The sequence below is a fragment of the Hyla sarda genome, chromosome 1 (assembly GCF_029499605.1).
Source record: "Hyla sarda isolate aHylSar1 chromosome 1, aHylSar1.hap1, whole genome shotgun sequence".
Lineage (NCBI taxonomy): Eukaryota > Metazoa > Chordata > Amphibia > Anura > Hylidae > Hyla > Hyla sarda.
This window is the reverse complement of record NC_079189.1, coordinates 616,225,144-616,246,020: the sequence shown is the minus strand read 5'-3', so window position 1 is coordinate 616,246,020 and position 20,877 is coordinate 616,225,144. Positions and strand designations below refer to the sequence as shown.

At 46.0% G+C, this 20,877-nt stretch overlaps 1 protein-coding gene across 1 annotated transcript; it reads right to left on the bottom strand.

The window, feature by feature from the left end:
- Positions 1-1,581: 1,581 nt before the first annotated feature.
- Positions 1,582-20,495, bottom strand: LOC130312409 (uncharacterized). Its single transcript, XM_056552574.1, has 4 exons — positions 20,139-20,495; positions 18,469-18,627; positions 12,673-13,286; positions 1,582-3,731 (listed from the first exon to the last, which is right to left on the bottom strand). Exons 1-4 carry the CDS (start codon positions 20,214-20,216, stop codon positions 1,766-1,768), a joined length of 2,817 nt encoding a protein of 938 aa, XP_056408549.1. The 5' UTR covers positions 20,217-20,495; the 3' UTR covers positions 1,582-1,765.
- Between the last annotated feature and the right edge of the window lie 382 nt (positions 20,496-20,877).

The following is a 20,877-nucleotide window of genomic DNA, read 5'->3' as shown; positions in this document are numbered from 1 at the left end:
GTCTACGGCCGTCGCGCCCCCTTCCCATAGACTTTCGTTGAGGGGGCAGGCGTGACGTCACGAGGGGCGGCCCTGAACACGGAAGCCCGCGCACAGCGTTCGGAACAATAAACTTCCAGACGTTGGGGAGCGGAGCTCCGGAAGAAGGGCAGCGGAGTACCCCTTTAAGCCTCCCTGCATCTCAAGGGAACAACTAACCCCTCATTTGGGGAGAAAAAAAAATATTACATATATATCGGACTGATATACACATCTGTTATATATCTTTGCCCAAAAAAACTAATATATAAAAAATAAAATCAAAAAAAGTCATCCTTTGCTAAATTTAAGAAATTACATGAATATTCAAAGGTTATGTTCACACACGCCCTAAAGATAACAGACGTATTTTCAGTAGTTTTGACAAACATACAAATCGTACTCGGAGAAAGGTTACCAAACTTTTTTTTTTATTGAAAACGAATGTAGAAATAAACATATTTTTGTACTTAACACAAACTAGAGAAAACAAGTAAAAAACATTTGTTCTTATCGACTTTTATGTAGCTAAAACAATGGAGTTTAAATCCGGCTTCACATCTGGAATTACGTAGGGCTCTAACGATTATTTTAATAACCGATTAGTTGTTGATTATTTTGTCGATTAATCGGAAAAAATTTAAAAATGCCAAAAAAGGGGTTCAGCTGATTCTACATGAAAAATTATGTACAATGGCCATATTAAAAGTTTCTAGCATGTCATGTGACCAAACAGCAGCAATTTAGGATTTTTTTTTTTTACGTTTACGCCGGTTGTTGTCATTATCAATGATCCTGCACAGAAACTGGGTAACGGTCTGAACTATTAAAATAAAATGTTAATGATTCACTAATATTTTAATAGTTCAGACAGTTAGCCATGCGGTAGTATCAAATATATAAAAGAAAAAGTTATTTAACTCTTTTCGTATAGCAATAGGAAAAGGGGGAGCTAATTTTTATTGGGGAACAGTTAATTTACATTTTTTTTTTTTTTTGCTTTTTTTTTATATAGCACTCCTATACACATGGGGGTATGTGCAGACTGCAGAGCATTGCTTTTACAGACCCTAGACAGCAGGGCCACCCCACTTTAGACAGCGGGGCCCCACGTGGACATTAGTAGCAGCCCCTCTAGTAGACGGCAGCCCCCACCCTTGTAGACAGAACTCACCTGCGGCTGTCCTCTGCCCCCTTCTCATCATGTCATCTTATGGAAGAGCATGTGATATACACATCACTCTGCTTCCTCCGTAGCGTTACGCTGGGCGCAGGGGGAGGAGGTGGAGTGACGTGTGTGTTACATGCTCCTCCATGGGACGGGATGCAGACGGGAGAACAGGAGAAGCAGGTATCGGTTTTGGTATAGGGGACACTGAACGAGTCCCTGATACCATGCAAATTGCTAGTATTGGCCCGATACTTCCATTCACCGCCGCAGCCCGACATGTCCCTGCTGCTGCTCTACTCCTAGTGCAATTAGCGCAGTGCCGGGACATGTCTATTTTCTGCTGCTCATCTCCGTCGGGTACAGAAATGAGCAGCAGAGAATAGACATGTCCCGGCGCTGCGCTAATTGCACTAGGAGTAGAGCAGCAGCAGGGACATGTCGGGCAGCGGTGGTGAATGGATGAAGCCTACATGCGGGAAATGTCAGCTTCATTCATTCATTCACTGCCACCGTGGACAACGAATCGGGCGATTATTCAATAACGGGATTTGTCGACAACGAAGCCAGTTATCGAATTTAATCGATTTTAGAGATTAATCGTTGCAGCTCTAGAATGTGTTCAGGCGCAGAGGACATGTGTGAGCTCCACTCAAAACTGCGATTACCAGAAACAAATTCAACCGCTTCCTTCATTAAATCGATTAAGAAGTCCTGGTTGGTGGGTTCGTACATCTCCGGGCCATACCGTTCCCTTCTGTCCTTGGAGTCGGCCGTATTATATCTATGGGACCCTGCACTTGTTCTCGATGACCGCCTCGCCATGGCCCAGATCTTTCTGCAGTTAGTATTGTGGTCCAGGGCGGCCAATTGAGTGCGTGCGTACATTTCATCGATGGTGACGTGCTGATGCTCCTTCTGATCACTTTGGTACTTCACAATGGCGCTGAGGAAAACCTCTATGTCTCCGGTGTGACAGAAATGACAGATCCGCTTCATGTCCTTTCGGAGTCTTTTGTCCAATACGATTTTCTTTAGAGCTTTGAAGCTCGGGCTATTTGTTTTCAGCCATTTCCTCTTCCGTGTTGTGTCCTCGGGGAGATGCTTGTGTTGGCAAGAAGAATATTTACCGTCCTTGTCCTCCCAGGCGTGGACATTCTGCACATGGTAGAGGAAAGAATTCCACTTGGCCACGAGAAGGGAATCATCTCCATTATAGGAGTCCGAACACCATCGCAAGTGGCTTTGTATCGCCCCAACCCATTCCGCGAGGTCTTCACAGTCCTTCTCGTGACTGGCATCAAGCAGTTTGTCACCCACACTTTTGGCAATTTGCCGCACATTAAACTCATGGGTAATTGTAGGATACTTCTCCTTCATCATCTTTCTTATGGGAAAATGGCGATCGGTGCAGAGTAATTTGACGCTGATTTCATTTTGCAGGAGAAAGTCCAGTGCGTTTTTGCATGCTATCTTTTCCGATTCAGGAGAGGTGACGCCCATTGCCGACTGTTGAACATCGAAAGATAGGATTTTTTTGGTCTCCATATCCATCATACTGTAGACACAATACTTATTGTCGTTTATTGTCGAGTCCCATCGCCCGTCTCCGTAGATACACACAGGGGGTCCTTGGATGACTTCTATACTCTCCATTTGGCTGCTTTTCCAAGAATTCTCAATCGTTGGGAAAATATAATCATGCTGGTACTTGGAGTAAGCGTTCTCTGACATCGCCATAATGTTCATCAGATGGAAAAATTGTTTCATTTTCGGGAAACTATTGCCACTCTCAAATATTGCAGAGGCTAAGATTACGTTTCCGAGCGGTTTACCGTCAATCGTGGGCTGGCTTTCCCAAAGGAGATAATAATCGTGTTCGGCACATTCAACAAAGATGGAAATATAAGATCCCGTCCTCTTTTTTATAATTCTTGTTATTGGACTTGTGCACTCTGCCGATTGGCACGGGATCTTCAGGATAAGTTCATCCAGAGAATTTTCAAAGACGATAAATTTCTGCTGTTTAACCGGATGTATATAACAGGGAGGATGGTTGCTGAAATTTCTTTTGGAAAAAACTACCTCTTCACCTTCTTCATCATCATCTTCTTCCTCTTCTGAATCTTCTTCTTCTTCTTGTGAATCTTCGGTTTCCCCTGACTCGTCTGCTGATGAGGATTCAGTGTCTGAATCTTGAGTATATGCGGCCATCTCACTATGCTTCCTTTTCGTTGCTGGAGGGAAGGCCTTCGCATTTCGGTGTGGGAATATCGTCGGTACAGCGTTCTTGGTCAAGATTTCTTTTTCAGTTTTAGCATTGTAGATAAAGCAATAAGGTGCAAAATGCTTTGCACACATCCAATACGAGTTTCCCTTTTTTGTAGCATCAAATATTTTGTTCACGGCCTCCTCTAGGTTATCGGAGTACTGTCCAGTCGCCCTTAACCAAGTTTGCATTCGTACTTTGTCCCTAGGGAACGCATGGAGAGTTTCGGAACCTCCGTTGGCCGGGGAGCATCCTTTCACCACACATGCCGGCATTCTGCCAAAAAATAAATTGAAGAAAAATGTTACATTTGTAGAACGATAAACACGACAATGTTGATTTTTTACAGGTTTTCGCTGTTTTAACGGTTCCTGGATTAAAAAAAAAAAAACTGAAATAGGATCGAGAATGTGGCTTAATTTACGAAAATAGTGAAATGTAAGTTGGGGGGGGCACACTTGTGAATTTGTTTCGCTTCATGCGATGCTTCTTCAAGGCCTCAAAGAAGCATCACATGATGTGAAACAATTGTTAGTATTATATATTTTGTCTTACCGCTATAGAAGCAATAAAGTTTGTGGTTTATGTTACAAAAGTACAGCAGCTCAAGTAATAATAAGAAAAGATTTATAAGATTATATATATATATATATATATATATATATATATACAGTGGGGATCAAAAGTTTGGGCACCCCAGGTAAAAATTTGTATTAATGTGCATAAAGAAACCAAGGAAAGATGGAAAAATCTCCAAAAGGATCAAATTACAGATTAGACATTCTTATAATAGGTCAACAAAAGTTACATTTTATTTCCATCATTTACACTTTCAAAATAACAGAAAACAAAAAAATGGCGTCTGCAAAAGTTTGTGCCCCCTGCAGAGTTAATATCTTGTACTGCCCCCTTTGGCAAGTATCACAGCTTGTAAACACTTTATGTAGCAGCCAAGAGTCTTTCAGTTCTTGTTTGAGGTATCTTTGCCCATTCTTTTTTTTTTTTTAAACAAATTTTTATTAAATTTTTCCATTGTTATAAACAGACATCACATATAGATGGTTAAGTGCAGATTATCGTTGAATAAGAGCCATAAAAACATTCAATAAACTACAAACCAGAAACTATAAACTCCACACAGCTAATGGAGAACCTAAGTGGAAATGCGAGGCAGTATTACAGCAATCATTCGCCTCGCGCAAATTAGGCGCGCCATGTTTGTATTATGCTAGAACTCAGGGTCAAGAGGTAAGTCGTAATGGCCCCAGTGTATCACTCAAAACCCCAAGACAGTACCAGTCTGTCGAGCTAAAGGGCTTTACTATGTCCTCGATTTCAGCTGATGTGTAGTGTGTAACAATAAAGTCTTGCCATTTGGCGAAATATTTTGCTGTGTTTGTGTTCATGTGTCGTTCAGTGTCAAGCCTATCTATCCCACATAACAGTTTAAGTTGCGATATGACCATGGAGATGGTGGGAACAGAAGGGGAGAGCCAGGCTGCGAAGATACACCTAAGTGCCACTAAGAGGACAATGTGAACTAGTTGGGGTGTTTTGGTGGGGCCCTGGTCGGTCAAGTCAGGTGGTCTAAACTGATGAAACAATAGGGCTCTTGGCGTATGTGGTAGTGACATTTCCCATTTCTCACTGATATATGATATAATCATTTGCCAATATCTTTCTGTATGGGGGCACGTCCAAACTCCATGCCACATATTCGTCAAAGGGGTAGCACATTTAGGGCAGGCAGTGATACGATCGGGGAAATCCGGGGAAGGCAGTATGTTAAATCCATATAAGGCTTTGTGGGCCATTTTGTAGTAGGTTTCACGCCATCTCTCATTGATAATACATTTACGGATGATATTCCACCCATTCAAGATACATTCCGAAATATCATCTCCCGGTACCCATGAGGTTCACGCTGAAAAAATAGAAGAGGGTGTAAATTTCAGAAGTACTTTCCTAAGGGATGTGTATATCATGGAGATGGACAATTTACGAGGTTCCGAACCAATAAGACAATCTAGTTCGTTCTTTGTGGCCTCTTTGGACAGGTCACGCAATCGACTAAAGAAGAAGGAGTACATCTGTTGTATAGGTAAAGCATGAGACGGGGGAAGGTTGTGTAGGGAGAGCAGTGTGGTTGGTCGGAGCCAGCGTTTCTGAGTAACGTCCATAAAGTGTTTGGCCTTCGTGAGGCCTTTGTCCGACCAAAGGTCGAGCACCCTAGGAGGAAGTCTTGGGGGAAACTCCGGATGTTTCGCCAGTGGTAAAGGTTTGGATAAGAGGTAAGGCAGTCCATATAACTTCCTGACTTCTTTCCAGGATGCCACCGTATCCCTCAGCAGTACAGAGCGTTTCACTATGGAGGGGAGTTTAGAGTATGTAGTATGTAAGAGGACCGCTAGGTTCCATGGGGCCGCTAATTCATTCTCTAGATCGTAAAGAGCATGGTAAGAGGATCCATGTATCCAGTCATTAACAAATTGAAAGAGACACGATAAATTGTACCCTCTTACATTGGGAAAATTCAGCCCCCCATCAGGCCTATTGAGCATCAGTTTGTTTAGTGCGATTCTGGGCCTCTTCCCCGCCCAGATAAATTTGGTAAATGCCGAGTTTAGGCTTTTCACATCAGTATGTTTTAACAGAAGTGGTAGGGTTTGCAGGGGGTATAGGAGACGCGCAAAGCGTGCACATCTCCCCATAAAGTTCAGGGGGGAGTTTTTCCCATTTACGTAATTCAGCTTTAATCTTGGTGAAGAGGGGAGTGTAGTTTAAACTATAAATGGTGTCAGGCGTTCTCCCTATTTTGATACCTAGGTAGGTGATGGAGGAGTCAGCAATGCGGACTCCCATACCTGATATTTCTGGAAGCCACTGGTGACGAAAAGGACCTAGGGGTAAAAGTTCCGATTTAGACACATTTATTTTGTATCCCGAGAACGCCCCAAATGTTCTCAGATGTTCAAGAATGCGTCCTAGGGAAGCAGTCGGGCCATCAAGGAACAATAAAATATCATCTGCGAACATGGTCAATTTAACTTCTTTCTTCCCCACCTTAATGCCAGGATAAATATTTTCAGACAGTAGGGAGAGCGCCAGGGGTTCTAACGCTAAGTTAAAGAGTAGAGGAGAGAGTGGGCAACCCTGTCTGGTGCCCTTAAAGAGAGGGAAGGGTGTGGATAGGATACCAGGTGTGTGTATTCTAGCCATGGGGGTTGCATAAATCCCAGAAATGTAATTTCTAAATGGCCCTTGAATACCAATCGCATCCAGCACCAGTCCCAGCCAATCCCATTTAACATTATCGAATGCTTTTTCAGCATCCAAAGTGAGGCAGGAGCTTCACCCCTCTGGGGCTGATGCTGGAGGCGATCTAGGACCGCCATAACCATTCTCAAATTCATGGTAGCTGATCTGTTCCTGATAAAGCCCACTTGATGGGAACCGATTAAAGCTGGCATGAATCGAGAAAGACGGTCAGCTAAAATTTTTGATAGGATCTTGATGTCTTGGTTAATTAGAGATATCGGACGATAGGAGCCCGGGTCAGTTAGGTCCTTACCCGGTTTAGGCAAAACCTTTATATGTGCAAGAGAGGCTTCTGTGGGTAACGATCCCGTAGACATGAATACCTGAAACATATCCCTTAAGACTGGGGCAATCTGCTCTGATAGGGCTTTATAAAATTCGCCTGAATACCCGTCAGGGCCCGGGGCCTTCCCATTATGGAGATGACTGATAACTCCCTGTATTTCTTCCACCGACACCGGTGCATTAAGAATCTCCCTCTGTTCTTCCGTCAGTGTGGGAAGTTGGACCTGTTTCAAGAAGGCCTCACCCGCCGAAAGGTCAGAGGGAGAGTTTTCATAAAGCGAGCTATAATAGGAGGACAGCAATTTGTTAATGGAGTGAGGGTTTTTGTGTGTGGCACCAGAGGAATCTTTAAGTGCTGTTATGTGAGGGGTGGGCATCTTTCCCCTAGCTATACGGGCCAGTAAACGCCCCGATTTGTTGCCGTGTCGAAAGAGATCTACCTCAAAGTGGGACCTCCCTAGGCGTTCCCTTCTATCCCACCACAATTCAAAATTGGCTCTAGCCGATTTCCAGTCCTCCCGGTTCTGAATAGTAGGGTGGGCTACAAAGGTGGCATAGACATCCCTTAGTCGAGCACTGGCTTAATTCAGATTTTTCAGAGAGGTGCGTTTTAGGTGGGCCACGTGTGCCATCAATTTTCCTCTTAGTACTGCCTTCCCCGATTCCCAGAACAGAGTTGGGTCTGAGTGGTGTTCCCCATTATATACGGTATATTCTAACCACCAACCCCTAAGTAATTCGAGGAAGGTATCATCCTTGGCCAACAGTGAGGGGTAACGCCAAAGTATATCTGTCCCTTTGGGGTAGGAGGGCAAGAGCCGTAGACAGAGAGGGGCATGGTCTGACAACGCCAATTCTCCAATGTCTACTGAGCTAACTTTATGGTAAAGTTCCGGAGATGTCAGTAGGTAGTCTATACGAGACCAGGAAGAGTGGGCATTGGAGAAATGGGTGAATTCCCTATCGTCCGGATGGGACATTCTCCACACGTCTAGCAGTCCCAATTGATCTAAGAAAGGGGGCAATACACAGTCCCTGCTACGTATGGGGATTGCTTGAGATGTCGAGCCCTTTCTGTCCACTAGGGGATCGAGGACTGTGTTAAAGTCGCCCCCCACTATTTTGTTCGTCGTGTTATCGTCATGAATTCTGTCCGCTAGAGCGTGAAAAAAGGACTTATTTTCCCCATTGGGACCGTATATGTTATAAATGCTAAAGATCTCTCCATTGTGGTCAAGTCGTAAATGTGAGACCCTGCCTTCATCATCAGAGTCGTGTGATATAAGACTAAATGCAAAAGATTTGTGAATCAAGGTGACAACTCCTGCTTTCCCATCCTGGGCCTGAGAACCAAGCACCTGCCCCACCCATTGCTGCTGTAACCTAAAGAAGTCTGAGTCAGCTAGGTGGGTTTCTTGGAGGAGGACAATGTCCGGGTGGAATCGTTTGAAGTATCGTATAAAAAGTCTTCGTTTTTGGGGGGAGCGAAGACCCTTGACATTCCACGATATTATGTTAGGCATGGTAAATCAAGACAGTCTAGACAATCCCTCATGGAGGGCTGTGCAGATATTATATGTGTAAGTAGATATAAAAGGGCACAGCAGCAATGGGGGCATACCAAACATGACCCTGAATAAGTAATACCATGTAAAGTATCTGTAAGGTAGGATAGGTGCCAGATAATAAACTAGGCAGTAGTTTCCACTGGAGGTTCCGAGCTGTGGGAAAGAACAAACAAAACAAAAACAGCATACAAGCAAATAACAGTTAACCATCCTGTAAAAAATCCTAGAAAGTGTTGCTAATTTAGCGACACCTTCCTTTTGGATAATGGACTTCCTTTTTTTGGCCGACATAGGCATCTAAGTAATATCATACATTTCAGGACACCCATGTTCCCCCCCCCGACCCCTTCTAAGATGGTCGAGTCCCTCAGTCAGGCAGGTGAAAGGCCAACCCTGCCGTGAGGCAGTGCAACACTACAGCACCAAAGCCGGGTTGGAATATAGCAACACTGGAAACCTTCTGCATATCAGCGCCATACAGGCGAGGAAAATAAAAATGAAGAGAAAACCTGAACGTCCGGTTCATCATTCACGAAGTCCCAGCAGAAGGCTCAAAGGCAAGAAGATGAAGTCATCAGGAACAAGGAACAGCTGTGGTCAGTCAGGTGAAGATCGCCTGTCGCTGTCATAGCCACGACCTGGAGAGCGATGACGTCTACGTCGGTGTCTTTGGCTTGCGGAGAATTGCGAGTCTCTAGGTGCTGAGCGGGAACGATGATCCCTCCTCGGTGACCTTGAACGACGAGTGGGTGTCCGAGCCGGTGGACGGGAAGATGACGTGGAAGAAGAGGACAGTAGCTGGTCTACTGATGAAGATGCTTCCTCTAGAGTCTTGAAAGTGGTAGTAGAGCCATCAGGATGGAACACCCTCAGGGTGGCTGGATACTGCAGTTGGAATCTATATTTCGCCTGAAATAGCTTAGTGCAAACAGTGCTGAAGGCCCTCCTTCGTTTCGCCACTTCTACCGAGAAGTCCTCAAAAATCAACAGGCGCATTCCATGAATTTCCAGGGGTTGTGACAGACGGCGGTACGCCCTCAGAATATCAACTTTGTCGTTGTAGTCCAGTAGTCGCAGAATGACTTGACGGGGGCGGGTTTCCTGAGTGGAAGATGGTCGGTTAGGCTGGGAATGTAAAGCCGGGCCAATTCTGTGGGCACATTCCACCCTGCAGGGATGAGACAGGCCAAGTGACTTAGGAAGATCTCGCTCACAAAAGCGTTGAAGGTCGAGAGGTGCTACTGTCTCCTTAACCCCCACTATACATAAATTATTGCGCCTAGAGCGATTTTCTAGGTCTTCCATTTTCTCGCCAATGCGGGTCATCTCTAATTCCATGTCATGTAGGCGTTTAGCTGTAGCCGAGTCGGTATCCTCCAATTGGGAGGTTCTGTGCTCCAATTCTGATAGGCCGCCAGTATGTTCCTGTACTTCTAGTTTTAGGTTTTGGAGAGTAGCTTTTAAGACCTCCTCTACTATATTTCGTACAGTTGGGGTAATACGCAGCGCCATTTCATTCGCCAGGTGCTGGTAGTCTATGGAAAAAGCCGGCCCTGAGGAAAGTTGAGGGGTTGCAATAGTAGTCTCGGGGAGTGAGGGGCCCACGGTGGCAGTGTGCGGTCCCAAGTGTGGGTCAGCTGGCAGGCTGACTTCCATTGCGGTTACCTCAGAGTTCATTTGCCCCTCCGTCCGTGGTGGCCGTGATGTCGCCCCCGATGCGGCCGCCGCCATTATTGCAGAGCCGGGCTGCGCCATTTCTGGGACTGCAGGTGGTGCCGGTTGTTGGGAGCCGTCATGCAGTGTCGCCCCGTCAGTCCCCGGCGTCCCCACGCATGTATCATTCATTGGTGGCAGTGTGGGGACTCCCGAAGCGGGCCGCTGCTTCTGTCCTGTTACCGCCGCCATGACAGGTGCGCCTTGCGGCGCGTGCTGGGGAGGCGCGGGCTGCGATGGACCGGAGGAGCCGCCACGTTGGAGGTACCTGTCCATCCCCTCGGTCTGGCAGAGGTGTCGGGTGGTGTCCGGGGACTTCTGAAGCCCGTTAGTGCAGCGGTACCGAGCTGGTATGAGCCGGGGGTGGAGGAGCACAGGCGCGCGCCGTCTACATCAGGCCGCGCCGGAACCGGAAGTCCTGCCCATTCTTCCTTACAATAGTCTTCCAGTTCTTTGAGATTTCTGGGCTGTCTGTCACGCACTGCTCTTTTAAGGTCTATCCATAGATTTTCAATTATGTTGAGGTCAGGAGATTGTGAAGGCCATGGCAATACCTTCAGTTTATGCCTCCTGATGTAATCCCCCGTGGATTTTGAGGGGTGTTTAGGATCATTATCCATTTGTAGAATCCATCCTCTCTTTAACTTCAGCTTTTTCACAGATGGCATCATTAGCATCCAAAATTTGCTGAAATGTTATTGAATCCATTTTTCCTTCTACTTGTGAGATGTTCCCTGTGCCACTGGCTGCAATACAACCCCAAAGCATTATTGATCCACCCCATGCTTAACAGTTGGACAGAGGTTCTTTTCATTAAATTCTGTTCCCCTTCTTCTCCAAACGTACCTTTGCTCATTCCAGCCAAAAAGTTCAATTTTAACCTAATCGGTCCACAGAACTTTTCCAAAATGCATCAGGCTTGTCTATATGTTCATTTGCAAAGTTCAAACGCTGATTTTTGTGGTTAGGACGTAGAAGAGGTTTTCTTCTGATGACTCTTCCATGAAGACCATATTTGTACAAGTATCTCTTTATAGTGGAATAGTGTACCACAACTCCAGTGTCTGCCAGATCTTTCTGGAGGAATTGTGCAGTCAAACGTGGGTTTTCAATAGTTTTTCTCACAATCCTGCGAGCTGTTCTGTCTGATATTTTTCTTGGTCTTCCAGATCCTGATGACTGCCATTTCTTAATTACATTCCGAACAGAGGATATTGACATCTGAAAACATTTTGCTATCTTCTTATAGCCTTCTTCAGCTTTGTGAGCGTCAACTATTTTCAGTTTCAGATTTCTAGACAACTGCTTAGAAGAACCCATGGTGCTGATTGTTCGGGCAAGGTCAGATGAGTCTGGGCATTTAAAACCTTTGAGATTGAAATCACCTGGTCTTCCCAGATGATGATTGAGAACAATCCATGACACTGGCAGGTCTCAGCTTCGCAAAGGGGGCAGTGCATGCTATAAATTCTGCAGGGTGCCCAAACTTTTGCAGATGCCATTTTTTTGTTTTCTGTTATTTTGAAAGTGTAAATGATGGAAATAAAATCTAACTTTTGTTGACATATTATAAGGAAATTTTATTATTTGGAGATTTTTCCATCTTTCCTTGGCTTCTTTATGCACATTAATACAAATTTTTACCTGGGGTGCCCAAACTTTTGATCCCCACTGTAAATAAAAAGAATAAAGAATATCAGACCTTTTACTAGTTTCACCTGACAAAAGATCCACGGAAAACAACCATGGAAAACGGGGACAGTTCTGTAAAGTTGGGTTGTCTCTTTGATACAGATCATCACTGATGCTCCATCAAATTTCAGTGGTTAGATGAGATCTGGAGAGGCCTACAGCCACAGTGTCTCACGTTCACAGGGAAATTTGGTGTCAGTGAAATTTGCCGTTGGATCAGTGATTATCTGTGGAGATGCTTCAACAAGGCTGGAATCGGGTAGATTTGTCTTTGGACAGGACTTTGAGGTCAGAGGAGTATGGGCAGACTGGTTCAAGAAGAAAGAAAGGCAACAGTACCGAGGTATGCAGAATACCATCTCTGAACGCACAACACGTCCAACCTTGAAGCAGCAGAAGACCACACCAACAGATCTGCAGGAACAGCTTGATGCCATCCTGTCCGTATGTTGCAAAATCTCTAGAGAAATGTTCTCAGCAACTTGTAGAAAGTATGCCACGAAGAATGACGGCAAAATTCGGTACTAGCAAGGTGTAGCTAACAAAGTGGCTAGTGGCAACCATGATTGCTGGCTTACTCGTCTCAACGTTAATTTACTCTACTTCTGCATCTTTATCACTATAACCTTCCACCCTCTTACCTTGATAACAAGTCAAGATCCAAATCATTCATAGTTTTCACAGATTTCTTCCTCTTTCGGTGACTTTCTGCCCTGCAGTTGTCTGGGTGAGTAGCGTCCTCGGAAATCAGACTTGGCTGCTCTTCCTTTATACCAATGGAAGAAACACTTTGTTTCTCAGCAAATTCTTTTCTTGGCTCTGATGTTACCGGCTGAAAATCTTGGCTGGGCCCAACAATCTGGTTACACGTTGGGCATCTGCTTCCAGCCGCTATTGTGACTCTTCTTCGTTTCCCTAATTGTGGGGCAGTAACCAGAGACGAGCACTCGGCATCTTTAGGATTTCGATGGAAAATGGAAGGGACCGCCATGTTGGCCAACTGTTTGTTCCCAGTTTTGGGGTTGAAAATATAACAGTTAGGTGCAAAATGCAGAGAACACATCCTGTATAAATCTACTTTTTTGTTGTCATAAATCTTGTTCACCAATTCTTCTATATTCGGTATAGATTCCCCTGTGGCCATCAGCCACTCTCTAATTTTATCTTTGTCTTCTGGGAAGACGTGAAGTGTAACGTCACCCCGCCCTTCTCTCGACTTGGCTGTACAACCCTTCACAAAACAGTCAACCATGGCCTGCAAATTAAGAAAAAAAGGATACATTTAGGTTTATTCATTCTTATTACTAATTTGATAACGTTACATCATTTTTAATGTATACACGAAAAATACACATTCGGCCTCATTTACATTTTATGTGCGAACCTTAGTAAATTCGTTATCTTTTTTTATATACAATATTGAAGACACGCCCTTTTTCTGAGACACGCCCCTTTTTCCAGGTGGCTAAACCCCATCGGGTTTTCTGAGTAATGTGGAGAGGTGGTAGGTTTTTTGGATTTTTTTTTGCAAATTCTGGTGCTCGACACAAAAACCCTCCAAAATCTACCCCCAAAAGCCTAAGTAAACAAAGCCCAATGTTACTACAAGATTTTAATTATTTTCTTTAATTAAAGGGGTACTTCGGTGGAAAACAAATGTTTTCAAATCAACTGGTGCTAGGAAGTTAAAAAGATCCCCACATAACAGTGAATAAAACATGGCTGTCAATGTGTAAGCAGGCAGTATAATAGTAATGACACAGGCCAGAATACGCCCCATGGTTTAATCATACAAGATCTATACGATCATGTCCAAAATATCATCACAAGTACAGAGATGTCAAGTGCATTATTACAAATCAACTATATTAAAAGGGAAACTGAAAGTGGGTTCTCAATACACGGGGTTAAAGGGGTACTCCACCCCTAGACATCTTATCCCCTATGCAAAGAATAGGGGATAAGATGTCTGATCACGGGGGTCCTGCCAATGGGGACCCCCGCGATCCCGGGTGCAGCACCCCAGACATCCGGTGCACAGAGCGAACTTTGCTCCATGCCGGATGACTGACGATGCTGGGCGGAGGCTCGCAACATCACGGTCACCCCCGCTTGTGACGTCATGGCCATGCTTCCTCAATGCAACTATATGGGAGGGGGCGCCTCCCATAAACTTACACTGAGGGGGCGTGGCCATGATGTCATGAGCGGGAAGCGGCCGTGATGTCATGAACTTCTGGCGCTGCGCCCGTCGCTCTAAACGAAAGCCGGGTGCAGCAGGGAGATCGCAGGGGTTCCCAGCGATCAGACATTTTATCTCCCATCCTTTAAATGTTAAGGGGCAGAGTACCCCTTTAAAGTGTGGGTGGATGGGATTACAACAAGTTATCACTTACCCCAATCCGTGGTTTCCAGATATCCATTGTACTAGCCAACACTGTTATTTTGGCAATGGCCGTCTTTGCGCAATGGAGGCTGGACCCGGAGTCCTCAGCTTCCTGGCCCCCTCAATCCCCTCTGCTCAGATATATAACAGAGAGGATGGGGGCAGGGATACTGGATATGCCAAGTCCCTCCTCCATTGCGCAAAGACGGCCATTTCCATATTGGCAATGCCGGCTAATACAGCGGGTATCTCCGGACCGCGGATCCAGGTAAGTGATGCCTCGTAATCCAGTTCACCCGAACTGTATTGGGTTTAGTTCAGGTTCACCCTCTGTTGCTCCTATGATAATAAATAAAAGTTTATATATACAGTGAACCCCCTGACCTGCAATGGCCTCGACATACGATAATTTCAACATACAATGGCCTCTCAGAGTCCATCGCATGTTGAAGGCAGCATCAAAATACGATGCTTTTGAATGTCGGGGCCATTGCATAAACGGCTATCCGGCAGCGCAGACTGCTTCAGCTGCCACCGGATAGCCGTTTAAGGTACCCAGTGTGGTCCGGTGATGGTCACTCCCCTGTCCCCGACGTTCCGGACCATCCTCTTCGGGCTCCGCTGCATCGCCGTCGCTCTCCGTCGTCATCACGTCGCCACGCATGCCGTCCCGTCATCCAATAGGAGCGGCGTGCGCAGCGACATGATGACGGCGATGAAGAGCGATGATCCCGGCCAGCAGAGACGGTCCGAAGCGGCGGGGATACCCCGGGGATGCGGCAACAGCGATGGAAGGCGACATCCAGGCAGCAGTGACGGTCCGGAGTGGCGGGGACAGGTGAGTATAACTTCCTATACTTATCATTGCACGGATCCCTCAACATACGATGGTTTCAACTAACGACGGTTCATTTGGAACGAATTACCATCGTATGTTGAGGGATCACTGTATAACAATTTTAGTTTTAGACATTGGACACCTAATGCACCAGGGCGTAAATCTACCCTCCCCCCCCCGTACATAGAGTGAGCACAAGAGCTGCATTTGCTACATGCACGGCAGGTCCCGCCAGTAATGGTGGAAATCAGCGATTGTGCTAATACCCGCCATTAATCTCTTCAGTACTGATGACGGCATCTTTGCCATTATTGGGGCTTGGGGGGACTCATCGGATCACCTGGGGCATAATGATGGGGGTTGAGTCATAATGGCCGCTGGAGGTCCCCTTACCTGAACATAGAAACTAGTAAAAGTCACATACAGGCAAAAGTGAAACCAATTAAAGCTACACAGCGCAAAAAATGACCCTCATACATTCCCATATATAAAAAAAATGAGAACGTTATAAGGTCAGAAGAGAGCGATATTAAACAAAATGATTTTGTTAAATAAAAAAATAAAAAAAACAACAATAAAAAACAGTAGAATGATAGTAAAGTGTGTAAACATGGGGGTCATTATAATCGTACGGACCCACAGAATAAAAAAAACACGTAAGTTTTACCATAAAGTGCGCTGCATAAAAACTAAACCCCCACAAGTTGCAAAAATCTGTTTTTCATTGCAATTTCTCCACAAAATAATGTTTTTTTGATGTGCCATAGATTTACAAAGCACAAAAAAATATGCAAAAAACGAGCCCTCATATGGGAAAAAAGGAGTTAAAGCTCTTAGAACCTTAATGGGGTACTCCACCCCTAGACATCTTATCCCCTATCCAAATGAAGGGATAAGAAGTCTGATCAGTGTCACCTCTCTAGTCATCACCAGACCCCTCCATTACTGTATAATGTCCCAGCAGTGTCACCTCTCTAATCATCACCAGACCCCTGCATTACTGTATAATGTCCCAGCAGAGTCACCTCTCTAATCATCATCAGACCCCTCCATTACTGTATAATGTCCCAGCAGTGTCACCTCTCCAGTCATCACCAGACCCCTCCATTACTGTATAATGTCCCAGCAGTGTCACCTCTCCAGTCATCACCAGACCCCTCCATTACTGTATAATGTCCAGCAGTGTCACCTCTCTAATCATCACCAGACCCCTCCATTACTGTATAATGTCCAGCAGGGTCACCTCTCCAGTCATCACCAGACCCCTCCATTACTGTATAATGTCCCAGCAGTGTCACCTCTCTAATCATCACCAGACCCCTCCATTACTGTATAATATCCCAGCAGTGTCACCTCTCTAATCATCACCAGACCCCTCCATTACTGTATAATATCCCAGCAGTGTCACCTCTCTAATCATCACCAGACCCCTCCATTACTGTATAATGTCCCAGCAGCGTCACCTCTCTAGTCATCACCAGACCCCTCCATTACTGTATAATGTCCCAGCAGTGTCACCTCTCTAGTCATCACCAGACCCCTCCATTACTGTATAATGTCCCAGCAGTGTCACCTCTCCAGTCATCACCAGACCCCTCCATTACTGTATAATGTCCCAGCAGTGTCACCTCTCTAATCATCACCAGACCCCTCCATTACTGTATAATGTCCAGCAGTGTCACCTCTCCAGTCATCACCAGACCCCTCCATTACTGTATAATGTCCCAGCAGTGTCACCTCTCCAGTCATCACCAGACCCCTCCATTACTGTATAATGTCCCAGCAGTGTCACCTCTCCAGTCATCACCAGACCCCTCCATTACTGTATAATGTCCCAGCAGGGTCACCTCTCCAGTCATCACCAGACCCCTCCATTACTGTATAATGTCCCAGCAGGGTCACCTCTCCAGTCATCACCAGACCCCTCCATTACTGTATTATGTCCCAGCAGTGTCACCTCTCTAATCATGCCCAGACCCCTCCATTACTGTATAATGTCCAGCAGTGTCACCTCTCTAATCATCACCAGACCCCTCCATTACTGTATAAATGTCCCAGCAGTGTCACCTCTCCAGTCTTCCCCAGACCCCTCCATTACTGTATAATGTCCCAGCAGTGTCACCTCTCCAGTCATCGCCAGACCCCTCCATTACTATATAATGTCCCAGCAGTGTCACCTCTCTAGTCATCACCAGACCCCTCCATCACTGTATAATGTCCCAGCAGTGTCACCTCTCTAATCACCAGACCCCTCCATTACTGTATAATGTCCCAGCAGTGTCACCTCTCCAGTCATCACCAGACCCCTCCATTACTGTATAATGTCCCAGCAGGGTCACCTCTCCAGTCATCACCAGACCCCTCCATTACTGTATAATGTCCCAGCAGGGTCACCTCTCTAATCATCACCAGACCCCCTCCATTACTGTATAATGTCCCAGCAGTGTCACCTCTCCAGTCATCACCAGACCCCTCCATTACTGTATAATGTCCCAGCAGTGTCACCTCTCCAGTCATCACCAGACCCCTCCATTACTGTATAATGTCCCAGCTGTGTCACTTCTCCAGTCATCACCAGACCCCTCCATTACTGTATAATGTCCCAGCAGTGTCACCTCTCCAGTCATCACCAGACCCCTCCATTACTGTATAATGTCCCAGCAGTGTCACCTCTCTAATCATCACCAGACCCCTCCATTACTGTATAATGTCCCAGCAGTGTCACCTCTCCAGTCATCACCAGACCCCTCCATTACTGTATAATGTCCCTGCAGTGTCACCTCTCTAATCACCAGACCCCTCCATTACTGTATAATGTCCAGCAGTGTCACCTCTCCAGTCATCACCAGACCCCTCCATTACTGTATAATGTCCAGCAGTGTCACCTCTCCAGTCATCACCAGACCCCTCCATTACTGTATAATGTCCCAGCAGTGTCACCTCTCCAGTCATCACCAGACCCCTCCATTACTATATAATGTCCCAGCAGTGTCACCTCTCTAATCATCACCAGACCCCTTCATTACTGTATAATGTCCAGCAGGGTCACCTCTCCAGTCATCACCAGACCCCTCCATTACTGTATAATGTCCCAGCAGGGTCACCTCTCTAATCCTCACCAGACCCCTCCATTACTGTATAATGTCCCAGCAGGGTCACCTCTCTAATCATCACCAGACCCCTCCATTACTGTATAATGTCCAGCAGGGTCACCTCTCCAGTCAGCAGCTCCATCATCTTGTTGGTGAGTTCCTGGATCTTCTTATTGTTCCTCTCATGTATCATGGAGTGAGGTGGAGGGTCTGTGATGGGGTTCGGGCCCCTGCTCCATCCTCCGGACTCCCCCGATGTCTTCCTCACTATGGTATAATCCTGTGTATGGAGAGAGACACAAATCTGGTGATCAGTATAAATCCCGGGATCATCGACCATCTCCAGAATCTATGACTATAACCTGTGATATTATTACACTGAAGAAAGTCATCGGGCCCCTCCTAACCCGCCCATCTGCTCCTCTCCTCCTCTGTATCCTTCCTATAACTTTCCTATTGGCCCATTGGTTCCCAGGGTAACTGCCCATATTGTGGCTGATCCTTCCTATTGGCCCATTGGTTCCCATGGTAACTGCCCATATTGGGGCTGATCCTTCCTATAACATTCCTATTGGCCCATTGGTTCCCAGGGTAACTGCCCATATTGGGGCTGATCCTTCCTATTACATTCCTATTGGCCCATTGGTTCCCATGGTAACTGCCCATATTGGGGCTGATTCTTCCTATAACATTACTATTGGCCCATTGGTTCCCAGGGTAACTGCCCATATTGGGGCTGATCCTTCCTATAACATTCCTATTGGCCCATTGGTTCCCATGGTAACTGCCCATATTGAGGCTGATCCTTCCTATAACATTCCTATTGGCCCATTGGTTCCCAGGGTAACTGCCCATATTGGGGCTGATCCTTCCTATTACATTCCTATTGGCCCATTGGTTCCCATGGTAACTGCCCATATTGGGGCTGATTCTTCCTATAACATTACTATTGGCCCATTGGTTGCCATGGTAACTTCCCATATTGGGGCTGATCCTTCCTATAACATTCCTATTGGCCCATTGGTTCCCATGGTAACTGCCCATATTGGGGCTGATCCTTCCTATAACATTCCTATTGGCTCATTGGTTCCCATGGTAACTGCCCATATTGGGGCTGATCCTTCCTATAACATTCCTATTGGTCCATTGGTTCCCATGGTAACTGCCCATATTGGGGCTGATCCTTCCTATAACATTCCTATTGGCCCATTGGTTCCCATGGTAACTGCCCATATTGGGGCTGATCTTTCCTATAACATTCTTCTTGGCCCATTGGTTCCCATGATAACTGCCCATATTGGGGCTGATCCTTCCTATAACATTCCTATTGGCCCATTGGTTCCCATGGTAACTGCCCATATTGGGGCTGATCTTTCCTATAACATTCTTCTTGGCCCATTGGTTCCCATGGTAACTGCCCATATTGGGGCTGATCCTTCCTATAACATTCCTATTGGCCCATTGGTTCCCATGGTAACTGTCCATATTGGGACTGATCCTTCCTATAACATTCCTATTGGCCCATTGGTTCCCATGGTAACTGCCCATATTGCGGCTGATCATTCCTATTGGCCCATTGGTTCCCATGGTAACTGCCCATAGTGGGGCTGATCCTTCCTATTGGCCCATTGGTTCCCATGGTAACTGCCCATATTGGGGCTGATCCTTCCTATAACATTCCTATTGGCCCATTGGTTCCCAGGGTAACTGCCCATATTGGTGCTGATCCTTCCTATCATGTCTTCTCTTCCCTATAATCCAATAAAGATGATAGAAATCTAGAGGAGTCACCTCTCCGGTCAGCAGGCGGATGATCTCCAGGGTGATGTGTAATAGTCCTGTAGTCACATCAGTCCTGTCCGGGGACATCCTGGGGGCAGCGGGAGAGAGGACGGGATCAGCTGGAGGGATCTTGTCCTTTATTACTGGGGGATCTGCGGCTGATAACAGAGAGAACAAGAGACAACAGCACCGACCACCCAGCAGGACCCGCTCCGACCTGCAATGGTATCTCCAGGATAGGGAAAGGACCTGTGATGATGTCACCAAATGTCATAGGTCATGAGAAGGCGGGGCTTAACAGCGGAGAGAATAGTGGTGGATAAAGGACCTGTGATCATGTGACATGAAGGGGCGGAGCTAAGCAGCAGACATGACAGTGGGGATAATAGACCAGTAATGATAGTCATGTGACCTTAGGTTGCGGAGCCCCGCAGTGGAGAGGATATAGGGGGATGAAGGACCTGCGGTGATGATCATGTGACATGAGGGGGCGGGGCTTTGTATGGAGATGAAGAGATGGATTCTGGGTTTTCCCTTCTGTAAGTTATCAGCAGCTGTGAGAGAGCTGGAGCCAGAGGGATGCTGGGAGTTGTAGTTCTCTGATATCACATAATAACAGTCTGGACATGCTGGGAGTTGTAGTTCTCTCCTCTGATATCACATAATAACAGTCTGGACATGCTGGGAGTTGTAGTTCTCTCCTCTGATATCACATAATAACAGTCTGGACATGCTGGGAGTTGTAGTT